At 56.4% G+C, this 17,538-nt stretch overlaps 2 protein-coding genes and 1 long non-coding RNA gene across 5 annotated transcripts; 1 reads left to right on the top strand and 2 right to left on the bottom strand.

The window, feature by feature from the left end:
- Window positions 1-48: 48 nt before the first annotated feature.
- On the bottom strand, window positions 49-8,017 carry LGI3 (leucine rich repeat LGI family member 3). The gene is made up of 8 exons (XM_084886510.1): window positions 7,605-8,017; window positions 6,756-6,827; window positions 5,902-5,973; window positions 5,484-5,555; window positions 5,268-5,339; window positions 4,879-5,048; window positions 4,565-4,729; window positions 49-2,153 (listed from the first exon to the last, which is right to left on the bottom strand). The coding sequence occupies exons 1-8, from the start codon at window positions 7,808-7,810 to the stop codon at window positions 1,336-1,338; spliced, it is 1,647 nt and encodes a 548-aa protein (XP_084742636.1). The 5' UTR covers window positions 7,811-8,017; the 3' UTR covers window positions 49-1,335.
- Window positions 8,018-9,180: 1,163 nt separating this feature from the next.
- Window positions 9,181-15,870, bottom strand: LOC311622928. The gene is made up of 3 exons (XR_014795067.1): window positions 15,351-15,870; window positions 10,319-10,398; window positions 9,181-10,230 (listed from the first exon to the last, which is right to left on the bottom strand). It is a non-coding gene; the product is annotated as an uncharacterized lncRNA (long non-coding RNA).
- SFTPC (surfactant protein C) lies at window positions 13,346-17,531 on the top strand. 3 transcript variants are annotated; one of them, XM_084884437.1, is made up of 7 exons: window positions 13,346-14,553; window positions 14,788-14,877; window positions 15,558-15,716; window positions 16,115-16,237; window positions 16,497-16,607; window positions 16,952-17,083; window positions 17,276-17,531. In XM_084884437.1, exons 1-6 carry the CDS (start codon window positions 14,551-14,553, stop codon window positions 17,072-17,074), a joined length of 609 nt encoding a protein of 202 aa, XP_084740563.1. In that variant the 5' UTR covers window positions 13,346-14,550; the 3' UTR covers window positions 17,075-17,083; window positions 17,276-17,531. The 3 variants fall into 3 exon arrangements, with proteins under 3 accessions (XP_084740563.1, XP_084740562.1, XP_084740561.1); XM_084884436.1 differs by having other exon boundaries at window positions 13,346-14,877; window positions 16,952-17,091; XM_084884435.1 differs by lacking the exon at window positions 17,276-17,531 and having other exon boundaries at window positions 13,346-14,877; window positions 16,497-17,053.
- Window positions 17,532-17,538: the final 7 nt, after the last annotated feature.

Consider the following 17,538-nt stretch of genomic DNA (forward strand, 5'->3'; position numbering starts at 1 on the left):
GAAATAGCTGCTGCTGTCCGTTGCCGCTGACACCTGGAAGCTGGCCATGGGGTGGGAACTTTTTATTTAAAGCAAGTGTATTCTAGCATTGCCCCAAGTATCCCCCAGCCCTGGCATCCTGTCACCAGCAGCCCCTCCCCGTGCCTTCTCCACTGCCCCCTACCGTCTATCCCCAGCACACTGCCTCACAGCTCTATCCCCAGCACACAGCAGGGGGCAGCAGAAGCTTGGCTCCCAGGTGCCACACCACTGGGCAGGCCCTCAGACCTCTACCACCCAGTTTGCCCTGAAAGGCAGTGCCCCTGGCGTGTGCATCTGTGGCCAGAGCCCCCAAGATGCTCTCCAGCCCGGCTCTACTCCCGGAACCTGCCCAGATGACTGGAGTGCTTGCAGGGTCGCTGGCCTGGCCAGCTCTGGGTCTTAGACAAAGGGTCCAGCACAGCTCAGGGTCCGCGTTGTGCAAAGGAGGGGCTGAACCTGGGGCAGGGTGGGTTCTGAGGCTGGAGCAGCTACAGGAAAGAAAAGCAGGAAGGCTCTTGTCTGGGAAGTCTGCCCTCCGTGGGGACAGGGTCAGAGAAGAAAACCCCAGTGAGAAAAGAGCCAGAGTTAGGGTTTGCTAGGGTTGCTGTTGTTATTGCTTTGGGCAAAGGGGCTGTGCCCCCCAGGAGGTCAAGCTGGTGCCCCTCCCATCCTTATCAGCGATGAGCGGAGGAGGACGGTCGTGTGCCCTCTCCAAGAGGAGAGGAGGTAATGGAGGCGGGCCGGGTTCCTTTGGGCAGAGCTGGATCTGCATGTGTGCACAGGGAGACAGGCGTGTGTGTGTGTGTGTGTAGCTGAGGGTGTGGGCCAGACCCCACATGTACATGCAGGAGGAGGGGAGGGTGGGGGAGTGTGCCCGCAGTGGAAAGGGTGTCGCTGTGGCTGCAATGTGGGGTGTGAGTAGGTTAAGCAGACCCCTGGAGCACCAACAGGGGAGACCAGAGGGTCAGAACATCAGCCCAAGACCCTCCCTCCCAGCACCCCTCCCCCTCCCCGGGCCAGAGCTTGCGGAAGGCAGCAGATCCAGCAGGGCCTGCCGATGGGGTGTGGGACCCGCAGGCGCCCACAGACAGGAGGGTCCCGGTAACTGGCTTGCCAGGTGCATATACAAGTCCCCATGCTAATGACGATGATGACCGGCTCCCGGGGCCAGTCCGTGTGGTGCCCGTGCTCACCAGGAGTGTGTGTGCAGGAGGTTAGCTACATGTGTCTCCACACAGCCAGGCACCCACGCTGCTCACACAGACCCCCCCCCCCCCGACCCTCAGCCCCCAATCCAGAGGCCTCAGCACCCCGCTAGGCACTAAGATCCACCACGACGTGTCGGTACACAAGCGTCTGTCCCTTGAAGCTGGGGGCCAGGAGCAGCTGGGCGTCCCCGGCAAGCATGTAGCAGAAGGCCCGAGGGGCCTGCACAGCCAGCTCCTGGAACCGCACGAACTTCTCCCGCCCCTCATCCCACTGGTAGATCTGGGTGAAGGAGAAGTCGCTGCCCAGCGCCAGGTAGCGGCGGCCGCCCACGAGGAAGGGCTGCAGGGCCATGGAGCCGCGGGAGGGCAGGGCCTGCACCTCCGAGAAGCGGGTGCCCTCCCAGCGCAGGATCTTGGAGTCCCCGATGTAGCGGCTGAGGCACAGGTAGCTGTCGCGCCCGGCACGGAAGTGTTTCACAGCCTGGGCATCGGGCACCTGCGTCACCTCCCCCTGGGCCACGAACTGCTTCTGGTTGCGACTCCACTGATAGATGACCGGCGCCTGGGAGCTGCTGGACACGATCAGCCGGGGCTTGCCCTCACCGTCCACAAACTCCAGGTCGGTATCGCGGTGCCAGGCGTGCAGGGCCTGGTGGGAGTAGAAGCCGTTCTGGTGCCAGCGGTAGAGGCTGGTGGCGCCCGCCTTGGAGCTGTCAGCCACGGCAAAGTACCAGTCGCCGTCGATGCGAAAGGCCTCCAGGTCGTTGGGCTTGCGCACACGCTGTGGGTCGATGTCCTGCAGCTTGGTGAAGCGCGTGGTGTTGGGGTCCCAGTGGTAAATGTAGGAGCCGCCAAACAGCTGGGCCACCACCACGTACAGCTGGCTGTCCACCACCATGGGCTTGCAGTGCACGGCCGAGGGAGCTGCCGGGACACAGGGAAGCAGCGTCAGGCAACACAGGTAGCTTTGTGCCCGTGCCCAGCCTCAGAAAAGGGGGTCAGTCCCCACCGGCCCTCGGCCAAGGCCAAGGCCCTCTGCTACAGCGGTCCCTCCCACTGAAGTTCCTCTCGTCGCCTCACAGCTAACACAGTTGGTGTCAGCATCACCCTCCATCCACTTTTTTTAAAAAATTATTTTCTTCTTTTAAAAAAATATATTTTATTGATTTTGTACAGAGGGGAAGGAAGAGAGAGAGTTGGAAACATCGATGAGAGAGAGTCATCGATCAGCTGCCTCTTGCACACCCTCTACTGGGGATAGGCCCGCAACCAAGGTACATGCCCTTGGCCAGAATCAAACCCGGGACCTTTCAGTCCCCAAGCCGACGCTCTATCCATTGAGCCAAACCGGTTTCAGCTCTATCCACTCTTGACCCCCGGGTTCAAATACATACTAACACGGAGCACAAAACAGGCATTCCTAGATATTGATGGGCTTTTTAACTGTGTGTCAGTTATTGAATTTACAATATGTTGTGTACAGTCACTGTGCTAAGTGTGAACACTCTGAAATGCACCCTATTGTTTTGCCATTTCACACAGAAAGAAACTGAGGCTCACTGTCTGACTTGTCCGAAGCCACCCGCTGGCAAGAGGCTGGGGAGGGAGGGCGAGTTTGAACTCATCCATAGCTCAAGAACATTCTCCCCAGAACTCCCACTTTTTGAAAGCTTTTATGTATGAGCACAAATGTGCTTGTGCTCAATCAGACTGACTGGACACCTTCCCAGGCACCCAAAGCAGATGGGCCGCGCCCCCCACCTGCTTTCACGCACTCTCCTTTCCCCCAGCACTCCACCTCTCCCCAAGGGAAGCCCAGGCTGAGCCTCAGGCTCTGGCAGTTACTGAGTCCCTCTTACAGCCTTTGTCTGCCCACCCAGCTCCTCTCCACCCGCTCCTGAGCCACCCCAGCTCAGACTCTTTGCCCAAACTCCCTCAAGCACCTCAAACGCCAGTTGGCCAAAAATGAGCTCCACATCTACCCCTAAACCTGTTCCTCCTCCTCCTTCTGTGTTCTTCTTCTTCTTTAAAATTTTATTGATTTTTTTACAGAGAGGAAGGGAGAGAGATAGAGATATCAATCAGCTGCCTCCTGCACACACCCTACTGGGGATGTGCCTGCAATCAAGGTACACCCCTTGACCGGAATCGAACCTGGGACCTTTCAGTCCACAGGCTGATGCTCTATTACTGAGCCAAACGGGTTTCAGCTCCTTCTGTGTTCTTGATGTCAATTTGTGGCTTCACCTAGTCACCCCAACCAGAAACCTGGGAGCCACTCCCCAACACTTCCTTGTTCCTCATTCACACACACCTGATAAATTCTCAAGTTCTGTCAACACTCCTTTCTGCTTTCTAGTACAATTTGTGTAAGATTAGTGTTATTTCTTCCATAAGTGTTTGCTAGGATTCACCAGGGAAACCATTTTGATCTTGTGTTGGGGGGGGAGGTGTTTTTTTTTGTTTGTTTGTTTTTTATAATGACTGCAAGTTCTTTCATAGATATAGGGCAATTTAAATTTTCTGTTTCCTCTTGTGTCAGTTCAATCCTCTTTTTTATAATCCTCAGTTAAATATAACCGAGACACCGCTGCTGCCTCAGTCCAGGCTCCAGCTGATCCTCCTCCATGTTTTCTCCCGTGCCTAGCCACTCTACACAATGCTCACAGACAGTTGTCTAAAATATAGATTGGATTGGCTCACACACTTTCTCAAAGCTCATCAATGACCTTGTCCTCATCTCTCTCGGGACTGCCACTGTCCACCTTGAACCTTATGCTGCAGTCATATAAGCTGCTTATATCAGCCTGCCCTCACAGCCTGCTGTCGCACACCTTGACTTTGCTCATGCTCTTCCCTCTACCAGAACATCCTCCCCACGTTTTTCCTCCTCGTTTAGTCTCCCTCAGCATTCTAGACTCAGTTTAAACTCAGTATCTCCTCCTTTTTAGTTCATTGGCACTACCCACTTACTTAAGCCAGATACCTGGGCACCACCTCTGACTCCTCCCTCTCCCTCGTCCTTCAAAACTCAGTGTAGGCATCCCCTCTGCCAGGAAGCTTTCCTTGATTGTCCAGGGTAAGCCTCTCCTTTGTGTTCCCAGTGCATGGTGTTCATATCTTCCTCTTAGCACCGGCCTCAGTCCATATTATATAAATATTATCTGTGTATGTATCAGCCTCTCTCCAAAGACTAGAACATTCGTATGAGCCGAGGCCATGTCTCATCTATCTCTCTCCCTATAGGAACTCAATGGAGAAGAACAATGGGGCCTCCCGCCCACACCTCTGCTCCCCCCAGCTGGGGCCAGCACAGCCAGGCTGGGCACAGGTACCTGGGATTCTGTCATAATCTCGAAGCTGCCGTTCAACATAGTCCCACTTGAGGACAGTGCAAGCACTGGCCCCGGGCTGGGCCAGGGCCACGTAGAGGTCGCTGGAGTAAAAGAAGGGCTCAGCTGACACCGCTGGGAAGGACAGGGTCTGGTACAGCACGAAGTCTGCAGGGATTGGGGTGGGGAAGAGAGAGCGTTTGTTGGATTGTAAGGGTTGCACAGTGAACAAGGCAGGGAGTTGGGGGTTCAGGCGATGCCTGTGGAGCTCCCTTGGGGAGGCGCAGCCTGAGGCCGGAGGCAGGGGCACCTCCTACCTGTGGTGACGCAGTCGAACTCCCGCAGGGGCAAATCCTGCACCTTGTGCTCCTGGAAGCGGGGCGGGCTGGCGCAGTAGATGGGGGCCACCGTGGTGTTGGTGTGCGCCAGCCACTCCACCAGCCACTTCACCTTGCAGTCGCAGTTGAGCGAGTTGCCCCGAAGGTCCCTGGTCGTGAGGGTGATGGAGGGGGCAAAGGGAGGGGGCAAAGGGAGGACAGGCGCTCAGCTGCTCAGGCCTTCCCCGCACCCACACCCTTCCCCCTGCAAACCAAGCCCTCCTAGCTTCTCAAGACTTTATGATCTTCCCAATGCTGGCTCCACACCACTCCCTCCCGGGACATGCCCCCCTGTGGCACTGTTGGGAGAGCTAGGACTCAGGCCTTACAAGTCGCTCAGGATGTCCAGGGGCCGGAAGATGTCTCTAGGCAGTGTCTGCAGGTTATTGTTGGCCAATGAGCTGCAAGAGAGAGCCGTGGGTCATCTGAAGATGGTGACTGAGGCCAAAGGCCACGAGAGAGAGAGAGATGGGTGTGTGTGGGGGGGGCGGGTAAGGGAGGAAGTTGTGGTCTGGTGAATGAAGGTAGGTGTGGGATGTACTCACAGGTGTGTTAAAGACTTGAGTCCTCGGAAAGTGAACTTGGATAGTGCCCAGATGTCGTTGTTCTCAATGAAGCTGGAGGAGATGAGAACAGTCTCAACCATCACTCAGGGCCCCCGGCCCCCACCCACCGCCACCACCTACTTCCCTACACTGTGCCCAGATACCAGCCCACGGCCCTCAGACAGGCTTTTATGCCTAATGTGGAGACATGAAGCCGGTGGTGACAAGGCATCCAGGCAGGGCGATTCAGGCAGAGGGATGGAGGAAGTGACCTCTGCTCTGCTCGGTCCTGCAGTCAGCGGATTCAAGGGCTCTCAATGCCCCTAGCCTTCCTCCTTCAACCTCCCCTCCGAGCCCGCCCAAGCCCTTCCCATCCATCCTCCCTTCAACCCTCCATTTCCCCTTCCTTCCCACACACAGGTACTGCAGGTGCGACAGTCCTGTGAAGGCGTTGTCTCCGATCAGCGTAAACTTGTTGGAATTGAGTAACCTGGAGAGACAAAGGCAGAGTTAGAGCTTCCGCGGGTGTGCCTGCTGCCTCACCCCTGGGCTTCTTCAAGGCCTGGCTGCCCTGCCTCCCGCCCCGGGGACCCCAGCAGAGAGCCCCAGAGCAGGCTAGGCAGCAAGACCAGGCAGGAGCTGTTCTCATCCCAGAAACTCCCAGGGTTCCTGAAGGCTCTCGGGGTAAAAACAACCAGGGCTGATCTTTCCTGGCAAGCTGGGTCTACCCCCCGGCATCTCTGCTCTGTGTCCCACTCTCAGCCAGGCTCGGTCCAGTCCCTCTAGGGCGGATGGTGAGAGGGAGGTGGGGCAACCCTCTCATGTGACTAGGGCTTCATGTAAACAACCCTTTTACATGCTCTCTAGTCCTCCCTCAGTTCAGCTCCCAGCTCTTTCCTCAAACCCTAGGGTCACCTGTCTCTAAGATGACCCTTCTCCCCTGCAGTGTTTGCTTTCCGGCACCCACCTAATTTACTGCACCCAGTTCCTTTAAGTCTCTAGAGACAAGTCCATTCCTAGCTGGGCCCTAAAGGCCCACATCTTGGCTTTTGCATGCAATCCCATCCCTCCTCCCCAACCACTGCTCCTTCACCCTCCTGACTCCAGGCAGCTCCACCTCTTGGGGCATGTCCATCCGGGCAAAAGTAGGGACGCCTGCTTCTTAATTTCCAAAGGCTACCCACATGGGCTCTCCCCAGCCCAGCATCTGTCTGTTCCCTCCCACGGCCCCTCCCCAAGCCACCCTCGCCTCCCACAAGGCCCGGGCCATACAGGAACTGCAGCAGCGGCAGGTGGGAAAATGCTCCGTCCTGGATCTCCGAGAAGGCAGCGTTCACCAGCGTCCTGCAGGGGACACCTGAGTCAGTCCCCCGCCCAAGGCCGTCTCCCCCTTCTCACTGCCTGCCTTCTTCACTACCTCCCCGACTGCCCCCTGAGCACCCGTGGCCCCAGGCTTAGATCCCCCTCAGCCAAAAGGAGGTTCCTCTAGCGCCCAAACACCCACAGTGTGCTGGGTGCTCGCGAGCCATGGGGCCCTCGGATGGGAATGGGGATTAGCATCCTGCTCTCAAGGACCGCACAGCCCACCTGGTCCAGGAGGCCGCTGCTGCAAGTGTCTGTCTGACTGGCTGGGTGCAGAGTGGCTGGCGAGACCAGTGAGAGGCATCTGCCCCGTGCCAAGGTGCGGTGTGGGTGTATCTCCCTCCCCCCCCCCCCCCCACTGGAAGCCTTTCTGCTCCCCCCCCCCCACTAGAAGCCTTTCTGCCCTTGATGTGACATCACAGGCAAGGGCCCACAATCTGGGGCAGGCAACCCCCCCCTCCCTCCAAGTCCAGAGCCCTGCGCACAGTAGGTCTCATTGATGCTGCTGGTGGTGATGATTCATTCTTGGCCACGAAGTCCTGTTTTCCCCAGCTATGGCTGCTGAGCCTGCGTGACTGCAGAAGTCCCTGCCTGGCTGATACCTTGAGTCTCCGGTCCTGAGGTTACTTATCCTGGAGTCCTCCTGGTCCCCATACTCTGCAGAGGGGGAATGGGGTCCTCCCCATCCACTCCCAGCGTGGTCCTTGCCCTCCTCCCCCTCCTGGCTCGCCACCCCCTGGGCCAGGGCTGGGCACTCACAGAGAGATGACCTCGGCCGGCAGGTTCCTGGGCACTGCCTTAGAGTCCACGCAGAAGGCCGTGTCCCTGGTGCAAGAGCAGCTGGGTGGGCAGGGGGGCGCCTTGGGAGGCCTCTTGGCAGTGACTTGCAGCATCAGGCAGCATCCGAGCGCGGACAGCGCCAGCAGCCTGAGCCCGGAGCCCCGCCTGAGGCGCAGCCCCGCCATGCTGCCTGCAAGCTCTGCCTCCGGCCACCGGCTGCTCTGCCCCGCCGCTCTCTGTCACTCTGCGGGCTGGATCCACCTGGCAGCGAGGGGCCGGGCTGCCGCTGCGGGGAGCGGACTCCCCCCGGCCCCGCTCGCTCGCTCCCGGGAATCAACTCGGATGGATGCGCGCACAGCGGACCTGCAGGCGCTGTGGCGGCCGCGGACTGCGGCGGCGGCGGCGGGGGCGCGCAGGGCGGAGGGGGAGTCCGGCTGGGAGCAGCCAGAGCAGGGAGTGGTTGCGGCCCTGGCTGCTTTGTGCTGCATCCCCTGCTGGCTCTCCCTGGGCCATCTGCTTGTGTCTGGTACCCAGGGCGCCAGGGCATGCTTGCGAGGTGTCCATGGATATATCCCAGGACGGCATGACTGTGCGTGTGTGCACACCTGTCCCTGCAGGCACGAGCACGGGTCCCCCTGGGAGCATTTCCGCAGAGGGAGCCGTGTGCCCCCGTGTCCCTGGTGTGGGCCTTGGCCCTCCGTGGCACATCCTCTCCGCAGAATCCTGGGCATGTCACAGGTGACAGGCGCGTGTTGTGTTGTTCACAGGAGTTCCACAGCTCGTGCACAGAATGTGCCTTTTGTGTCTGTGTGAGCTGAAGGGGAATGTCGTCACGGGACTGGCGTGGGAATGTGTGGAATTCTGGAACATTTCTCCCTACACAACCACAGCCTGTTGGAGACTGGGAGGCTCTTGGAAGTTTTCCAGTCCAGGGCTTTGTCACAAATGAGGAAACCGAGGCCCAAAAAGGAGGAAAGTGTGTTGTATTCTCTACTTACTGAACCCTCTCCACCTTCCGAGATAGCTGCTAGGAGTCCCCTTTGACAGATAGAGAAACTGAGGCGCCCCGTACCAGGAGAAGAAGGCGACAGAGCAGGGGTTTAACCCGTTCTGCCCAGCTCCAGAGTTCACGGTCACTCTTCCGTTCCAGGGGTGGTCCAGGCGGCCCAGGGCCCCTGAGAATTTTTCAGGGGCTGGTTGAGGTCAAAACAATTCTCCTACTAATGTTAAAACATGATTTGCCCTTTTCACCTTCATGCTCTCCCAAAGTGCCCTGGGGTTTTCCAAAGATACTGATGTATCTTCTACAAAGCTAGAAATGAAAGACATTTATAAAAATGTAAAATAATGACCCCCTTCTCTCTCTCTCTCTCTCTCTCTCTCTCTCTCTCTATATATATATATATATATATATATATATATATATATATATATATATGGCTTTATAAAATGGTTAACTTCATTTAAAATTTTGTTATTTATGTTATAACATATAATGGATTTATTATTGGTATTTTAATTTAATTCATTAGTAAGTATTTTTAAATGTCCCACTAAATATCAATATGGTAGCCCTAACCGGTTTGGCTCAGTGGACAGAGTGTTGGCCTGTGGACTCAAGGGTCCCAGGTTTGGTTCCGGTCAAGGGCATGTACCTTGGTTGCGGGCACATCCCCAGTAGGGAGTGTTCAGTAGGCAGCTGATCAGTGTTTCTAACTCTCTATCCCTCTCCCTTTCTCTCTGTAAAAAAAAAAAAAAATCAATAAAATATATTTTTAAAATATCAATATGGTAAATATCCACACATATAACCCACATACACAAATGCTCTTTGGGGTCCTCAATACTCTTAAAGAGTGTTAAGGGATCCCGAAACAAAAACAAACAAACAAACAAAAATTGAGAACTGCTGCTCTATACCACAGTACCTCTCAGGGGTGTGTGTACGTGGTGATGTTGGGGGTGACTGTCCCCAGACCTCCCAGGTACAGGACAAGGGGATCCCAGAAGTCAGGTAATGGGGCTCCCAGTCTGCTCTTTCCACATCACATCACTGGGTTTAAGATGCTTCCCCGCTGTCCGCAGCCTCTGCCAGCAGGGGATTGTCTGGTCTGAGCTTAAGTCCATGCCAGGGATGCCCCTGCCCTTTGAGGCCCACTTGCCACTGCCTGTCCAGCTGCCCGTGCTGCCCTCCCCATGCCAGCTCTGGGAACACAAGCAATGGGGGTGGGGAGGATGGCTGGGGCAGCTGGGCAACCACCCCTGCTTGTCCCTGGCACGGCTCTGCTCAGGACACAAAGAGCAGAGTGAATCCTGCTCTGCCCCTGCAGCTGAGCGGCTAGAAGGAGGGAAAAGGGAGACACAGAGAGAGAGAGAGAGAGTGGCTGCCATGGGGCTCTCCACTCTCACGGCCTCGGAGGCTTTACCCCAGAGACACACAGAAAGGGGGGGCTGAGAAGAGCTGAGAAGAGGCTCTCTGGGAGGTAAAGATAATGGTAATGGATTGGATTTTCTCACCATGGTGTCATTGTATTCTCACACTGGCGGGGGCGAGGGGGACAGGACAGGCGAACTAGTCCCATTGCACAGATGAGCACCCTAAAGTCTAGGAAGACAGAACGTCTCATTCAGGGTCTGAGAGCTGGTCTGTGAGGCACTGAGACCTTCGCACACTGAAGGAATGAACTATTGACCTCCTGCCAGGAACTCCCTCTTGTTTGGTGAGGTCAGTCTTGTCATTGGCTGTTGGCTGCGTGCCTGCTCCTGGCTTGCCCTGCAGCAGGTACAAGGAAGCTTCAGGAACACGGGATCTCAGGGCTGGCCACATGGCTGGCAGCCAGGCTGGGAGATAAAGGCACCCACTCAGCTGGTGAGAACATCAGTGCGAAGCTGGTGACAACAGCAGTGCGTGCTAAGGGGCAAGTGAATGTGCAGTGGGGAGGCTGGGAGGTTTCGGAGGAGGAGGGAGGCGCCATGGGCTGGAGCCATGAGGTCACAGCGTGGGTGCCATTGCTTCTCGCTTGGCCTTTTAGGGTAGGGGGTATTGAGAGAGTTAGAGAGGCAATGAGGGTGATATTTCCAGGAGAAACAGCCTAAGGAAAGGCCAAGAGATAAGAAGGCCACAGCAGAAGGCTGGGGTGAGGGAAGGGGGGGCGGGGGCAAGGGAACAGCTATGCCACTAAAGGTCCCTCCCTCCTTCCTTCTCCAAGGTTCCTAAGAGCTCCATCCAGTTGGTGCCAGCACCTGAACTTGCCTCATGAAACTGGAGGGCATCTTTCCTTACCAACCTCCAAATAGGCAAAAATAAATAACCCAGAGAGAGAAAAAAAAGGAAAAATCCTTAAAGCTTATGGGAAGTACAGCCTGAGGGCAGCCGCAGGGGAGACTTGAGGCCCCAAGAGCAGAGGCTTCTCTCCAAGAAAGAGCCCTGGTTCCCTGATCCAGTGATAAGAGCAAGCCCTACACACAGCACCTGCTCATAACAAGCCCCAAAGCTGGGCCAGGCAGCCCCCAGAGATGCCCACAGGGACCCCAAGATGCTTGCAGTTATCCTTGGCTCTCCCGCTGGCCCACTACCCACCTGGCATCAGCCCAGTATGCATGAGTCGGCCCATCAATCCCGGTGTTGCCAGGACAACTGGGGATGGGAGCAGGGGCCCTGGGGGTGGGCAGGGGTGGGCACTGCAGGCAGCTGTCTCCTGCATCTGGCACCTGCACGCACAGCTGAGGCCTCACACAGTCGAGAGGATCCTCCCCCTCCCCTCAGTCCCCCTCCCCCTCTTTCTTGCCTCCTAGGACACTTGCTGCTGGAGGCTTAGGCAAATATTTAAAGGGGTAGTTGGGGGGTGAGGAGGGTGGTGGGAGCAAACACTTCCTTCCTTCTCTCTTCCTCCTGCCCCAGCTTCTCAGGGGCTCTCAGCTCAGATGCCATGCTGTTGTGCAACTGGGAGGCTAAAGGCCCCCAGGGGAAGTGGAGGCCCTTGTGGGGACAGGGAACCTGCCAGGGCTGGAGAGTTGGGAGTCTGCTCATGATCAAAGAGCAGGGCCAAGTGTGAGGAAGCCCAAAGGTCAGAAATTGGGGTGAACTATTGGAGTTACATTACAAGGAAGATAAGGGAGAGAGACCAAGAGAGGAGCAAGGTGTGGGCTCAGACTCACACGCTCATGAAAGTTTAGAGGTGAAGGCGCCTTAGGGTGCCCCTAGCCCAGCCAGCAGAGGGCAACCTGAGAGTAAGGATGCCAACGTTAGTCTGATCAAAGAATCAAATCGATACCCCCTCCCCTGGGAACTGACCTTTGGCCACTTCACCATGGACATTCCACTTGCTTAGACCACATTCCACTTGCTAAGACCATGACCTCTCCCCTCCAGAGTTTCCCAGAACCCAGACCTGCACAGAGAATTCTCAGCCCAGAAAAAGCCCGCCTAGAGTCCTTTAAAAACCTCTGACTCCCAGTCTTTGGGGGCTGGCACCATTTGGGAGCTCAGCCCATCTGGTACCCCAATGACCTAAATCATTCATAATTCTTTACCCCTTTTGGCCTTGTGCATTCCTCCTTAGGCGACCCTAACAGCCGCCATTAGCAGACTTGGTTTAGCACAATGAAGCAACAGAGATGGCTTTGGGGAAAGAATAGGAAACAAGAGATAAAGAAAGTTAGATGAGGAAGGTCCACAGAGTGAATCCCATTTGAGCGAGAAATGTTCTCAGGGCAGATTTAGGATCAGAAGATATAAAAAGAGTGCAGGGCCCTAACCGGTTTGTCTCAGTGGATAAAGTGTTGGCCTGCAGACTGAAGGGTCCCAGGCTTGATTCATGTCAAGGGCATGTACCTTGGTTGCAGGCATATCCCCAGTAGAGGATGTGTAGGAAGCAGCTGATCGATGTTTCTCTCTCATTGATGTTTCTAACTCTCTATACCTCTCCCTTCCTCTCTGTAAAGAATCAATAAAATATATTTTTTTAAAAAGAGTGCAGGAAGGGTGATGGCAACACCAAGCAAGTGGGCTGATGCAAGGATGAGGAGACTGAGTTCCTCAGTCACCACACCCAGCCTGTGCACGCCGGTCTGGGCAGAAGAAGGCAGTGTCAGGCATGGAATCCGCTGTCAGAAGCCTTCAGCTGGATCTATGACAATGGCTCGACATTCACTTGACACAGAAGACCCCACTAAATCACAGAGATTGAAGGGTTCACATCTCCATGGTCACCTTTTTTAATCCTCACCCGAAGATACATTTTTATTGATTCTAGCTAGAGAGGAAGGGAGAGGGGGAGAGAGGGGGCAGACGGAGAGAGAGGGAAAGAGAAACATCGATCCATCATACGTTCCCCAACAGGGATCAAACCTGAAGCCTAGGTATGTGCTCCTACCGGGAATCGAACCCACAACCTCTTTGGTGTATGGGACGACGCGCCCACCAACTGAGCCACCCGGCCAGGGATTCATGCTCACTTTTTTTTTTTTTTTTTTTTTTTTAATATTTTTTATTGATTTTTCACAGAGAGGAAGGGAGAGGGATAGAGAGCTAGAAACGTCGATGAGAGAGAAACATCGACCAGTTGCCTCTTGCACACCCCCTACTGGGGATGTGCCCACAACCAATGTACATGCCCTTGACCGGAATCGAACCTGGGACATTTCAGTCCGCAGACCGACGCTCTATCCACTGAGCCACCTGGCCAGGGATTCATGCTCACTTTTAAAATGCTCATGGAACCACTCCCACCATCAAGAAGGGTATGGATACCCACAAAGCCATCAAGTGTCTGAAGGATGTCACTTGACAGAAGCAGTGCGTGCCGTTCCATGGTTTCGGTGTTGGAGTAGGTAGGTGTGCCCCATCCAAACAGTGGGCTGGACACAGGGTCAGTGGCCCAAAAGGAGTACTGAGTTATTATTGCACAAGCTTAAAACTGAAGAGAGTGATGTTGAACTGCAGGGTTTTGAAGTAGGTTCTCTGGTCATTGAGCACATCCAGGGGAACAAAGCCCCCAAGAGGGGGTGCAGACCTCACAGAGCTCCTGGGCAGAGGAACCCCGAGGGGAGCTCCCCCTGCCACAGTGAGATGAGCTTACTGCAAACGAGCAGCTGTCCCTGACCCGCAAGAGGAGGTTGCACAGAATAAAAACAGACATCCTGGAAGAAATTGAAGAAACAAAAACTTATGACCCAGGAATACATTTAGCATAAAATAAATGTAAATAAAATAAAAACGGTGGAGCAGGGGTGACGGGAGAGCCTTCAGCTTACAAACTAACCCATAGGAAAGAATGAAAATCCTCAGGTTAGCCCTGGCCAGTTTGGCTCAGTGGGTAGAGTGTCTGCCTGTGGACCAAGGGATCCCGGGTTCGATTCCGGTCAAGGGCATGTACCTTGGTTGCAGGCACATCCCCAGTGGGGGGGAGGGGGGTGCAGGAGGCAGCTGATCAATGTTTCTCTCTCATCGATGTTTCTAACTCTCTATCCCTCTCCCTTCCTCTCTGTAAAAAATCAATAAAATATATTTTTTTACAAAAAAAGAAGAAAATCTTCAGGTTAGTACATAAGCATTTGTCACTAGAGGAGACAGAGTATTCAGAATTTGGAAAAGAATAGGTAGGGGCAAGTCTGAGGTTAGAAGCAGAAATGTGGGTGACAGGAAGGCACGTAGAGTATTTCACGTGAAAACCTGACTCTCCGAGAGAATTTATGAACCATTCATGAGTGATGTCCCCTCTGGGTCCATAGCACCTTCTTCTCGCTCCCCACCCTGGAGCTCATCCCCGCTGGGGGGGAAATTCTGTTGCAGAAGGTGATGGACTCCCCATGCGGCAGACTCTTGGCTTCCTGAGCGGTTCAGACTGGCAGGAGAACAGTGAGAGCCACAGGATGTCAAGGACAGGTGCCAGCTAGAGAGGCGGGCACGCCAAGGAAGACACCCATGGTGAGAGGCACCGATTGCCCAAGGGCAAGTTTGCTCAGCTCACCCAGCTTTGCTCTTGCCAGGGCCAAGAGGACTCATGTGCCAGGGCCAAGGGCCCTTGGGCGCTCTCGCAGCTGGCTTATCGGGCCTTGGTGCTGGAGAGCCAGGAACAAACAGGCTTCAAAGCCAAGGACTTGGCTGGCAGACAAAGGCCGGTCCTTCACCTCTGTCCCCTCTCCCTGCCCCACATATAAGACCCTGGTCCCATCTGGGCGTCGAGGAGGGGAAGGCGCCTGCGGCAAGATGGATGTGGGCAGCAAAGAGGTCTTGATGGAGAGCCCGCCGGTGAGTGTGATCATGTGTGGGTGCATGTAGGTGGTGGGCCCTGCCGCCTCCAACCTGTCTCCTCATCCAAGTTCATGTACCCAGTCAAGCTCTAACTGTGCTAAGTGAGGGCAGGGACATCAACCACTAAAGACAGAGTTCCCTGGGGGAGACAGACGTGGTGGCTAGCGATTTCAATGTAAGTGCAAAGAGCTGGAAGAGGACCCTGAGTGGGGAGGCGTCACCTGAGGTTCCACAGAGAAAATGGCGCTGGAGCTGGCTCCAGAATAAGTAGGAGCTCCCAGGTGTGGAGGGAGGAAGGCACTGCGGGAGGAAGGGTGGCATTTCTAAAGGCACGGAGGTGTGGGGGAACAGGGGTTATTTGGGGAACGGAGAGAGACTGGGTGTGGCCGGGGTGCCAGGGGTCTGGAGGAAACAGTGGGAGATACAACTGGGGAAGAGGTTCTCCTGGGTCTCTCCGAGGGAAACCTCACTTCTTAACTGTCTATGAGTCTATTGGAATCCAGGGCACCTCCTCCAGGAAGCCTTCTCTGATCTCCTCGTCCCTCCTCTCCACGTTCATGGCATTGGTGGCCCAGCCCTGGAAGGGTGTGGGAAGGCGTGTCCGACCTGTGCAGGGAGGAGAGGGGGCATCCTTGTGACTTCACACCTGTCTCCTCCCCCCTGCCCTGCCACACCAGGACTACTCCGCAGCCCCCCAGGGCCGGTTCCGCATCCCCTGCTGCCCCGTGCACCTCAAACGCCTCCTCATCGTGGTCGTGGTGGTGGTCCTGGTCGTCGTGGTGATTGTGGGGGCCCTGCTCATGGGTCTTCACATGAGCCAGAAACACACTGAGATGGTGAGCAGGCCCAGGACAGGGTGGCAGCCAGTATAGGGCATGTCCGAGAGGTGGGATGGGGCGGGGGGAGGGCGGGATGGGCAGATAGCAATCTGCCCAAGAGGAATGACAGGAGAAGGCAAGGGGCACCTCATGGGAGGACAGAGGCAGGAACAGGGTGGCAAACCTGGCCTGGGCCTTTCCACCAGGCTCCTGCCCCTGCTCCTGCCCCTGCCCCTGTCCCTGCCCCTGCCCCATGGTGGGAGGCCTGGTCCATCCAGCACCTGGTTCCCCTCAGCCTCTCGGAGCTGTCAGGGAGGAAGGAATTAGCTGGAGCACAGAGGACTGAGGATGGACACGGGGACCAAAGAGACAAGTGGGGAAGGAGGGATGCCAGGCAGCACTACGCCCTCCCCCAGGTCCTGGAGATGAGCATGATGGGGTCAGAAGCCCAGCAGCGCCTGGCCCTGAGTGAGCGCGCCAGCACCACCGCCACCTTCTCCATCGGCTCCACAGGCATGGTGGTGTATGACTACCAGCGGGTGGGTATGCCCGGAACTCTTGACCTTGGGCCCGGGGGACCGATGACAAGATTCCCCTAGACCCACCCAGCTGTGACACTTCAAACAAATCCATCTCTCCTCGGCCCCCTGCCGTTTTGCCTCCCCTGAGTATGCCTGCACCCCAGCTTTCAGCATGGCTCCTGCCTGCGCCCCAGCGAGAGGGAGAGGGCCCGGGAGGAGGGTTAGAGAGTGAGCGAGGCAGGGCCGTCCTGAATGAACTCTGGGGTCCTGTGCCCAGCTCCTGATTGCCTACAAGCCAGCCCCGGGAACCTGCTGCTACATCATGAAGATGGCCCCGGAGAGCATCCCCAGCCTCGAGGCTCTCTCCAGGAAGCTCCAGAACCTCCAGGTGGGTGTGAGGGGGAGGGGCGGGCTGTCTCCCTCCCAGGACTGCTGGGAGGACCGCCTGAGGTGGTGGCTATTGGTCACATGTAAAGCACGACTCCTGGTAGGCTGCCAGGTGAGTGCCCCTTTCTGGACTCACCGGCATCACACCGATTCCCCATTCCTGCCACACCACCCGCCACCCAGCTGCTGAACCCACATACCAGCTGGGGGCGTCTGACTCCGGTACAGCCCCCTCTTTACGGGTCAGAGAGATCGCCGGACACACCTGACGTCCCACATGAAGGACCTCGAGTAAGACAGCAACTCAGCTCCCACGCTCGGCTCCAAATCGGGTGTTCTTTCCAGGTCAAGCCGGCAGTGCCCCGCTCGGAGGGTCATGACCCCGGCTCGGAGTCCTCCGGGAACCTGGACTTCCTGGGCCCCACCCTGAGCACCCTGTGTGGCGAGGTGCCCCTCTACTACATCTAGGCCCCTCAGGTGAGCAGGTGTGAGCACCGGAGCCCCGGAGCGCCGGTGCCAAAGGAAGGCTGGGCCGCCTTGCCTGGTCAGCTGGCCGGGATCCATTGATGCCCGTCACTCAGGGGAGGGGAGGTCCACAGACATTCTCATCTCCCCCCTCCCCCCAATCCCTCTCCCTCACATAGTAAACAGGGTTTCTTTGCTTCACAGAGTCCGCGGACCCCCCAAAAGGGACAGGAAAGATCCCTGAGCAAAGGGTCTTGGACAAACAGGCAGGAAGCTGCTCCTGCTACACCCTAGGGACCGCCCTGGAGTGAGGAGCTGCAGGAGAGGTGCCTGCCAGGGGCCAGGGGACCTAGCACACAGAATAAAGCAGCCCGATTGAGAAATAAATGGTGTCCCTCCTCTCTGGCCCCACAGCCCCGGTCCTGCTCTCTTGGTGGGGGCGGCCAGGGGGAAGGATAGAGCCTTCT

The sequence above is a fragment of the Pipistrellus hanaki genome (assembly GCF_964339955.1).
Source record: "Pipistrellus hanaki genome assembly, chromosome: 5".
Lineage (NCBI taxonomy): Eukaryota > Metazoa > Chordata > Mammalia > Chiroptera > Vespertilionidae > Pipistrellus > Pipistrellus hanaki.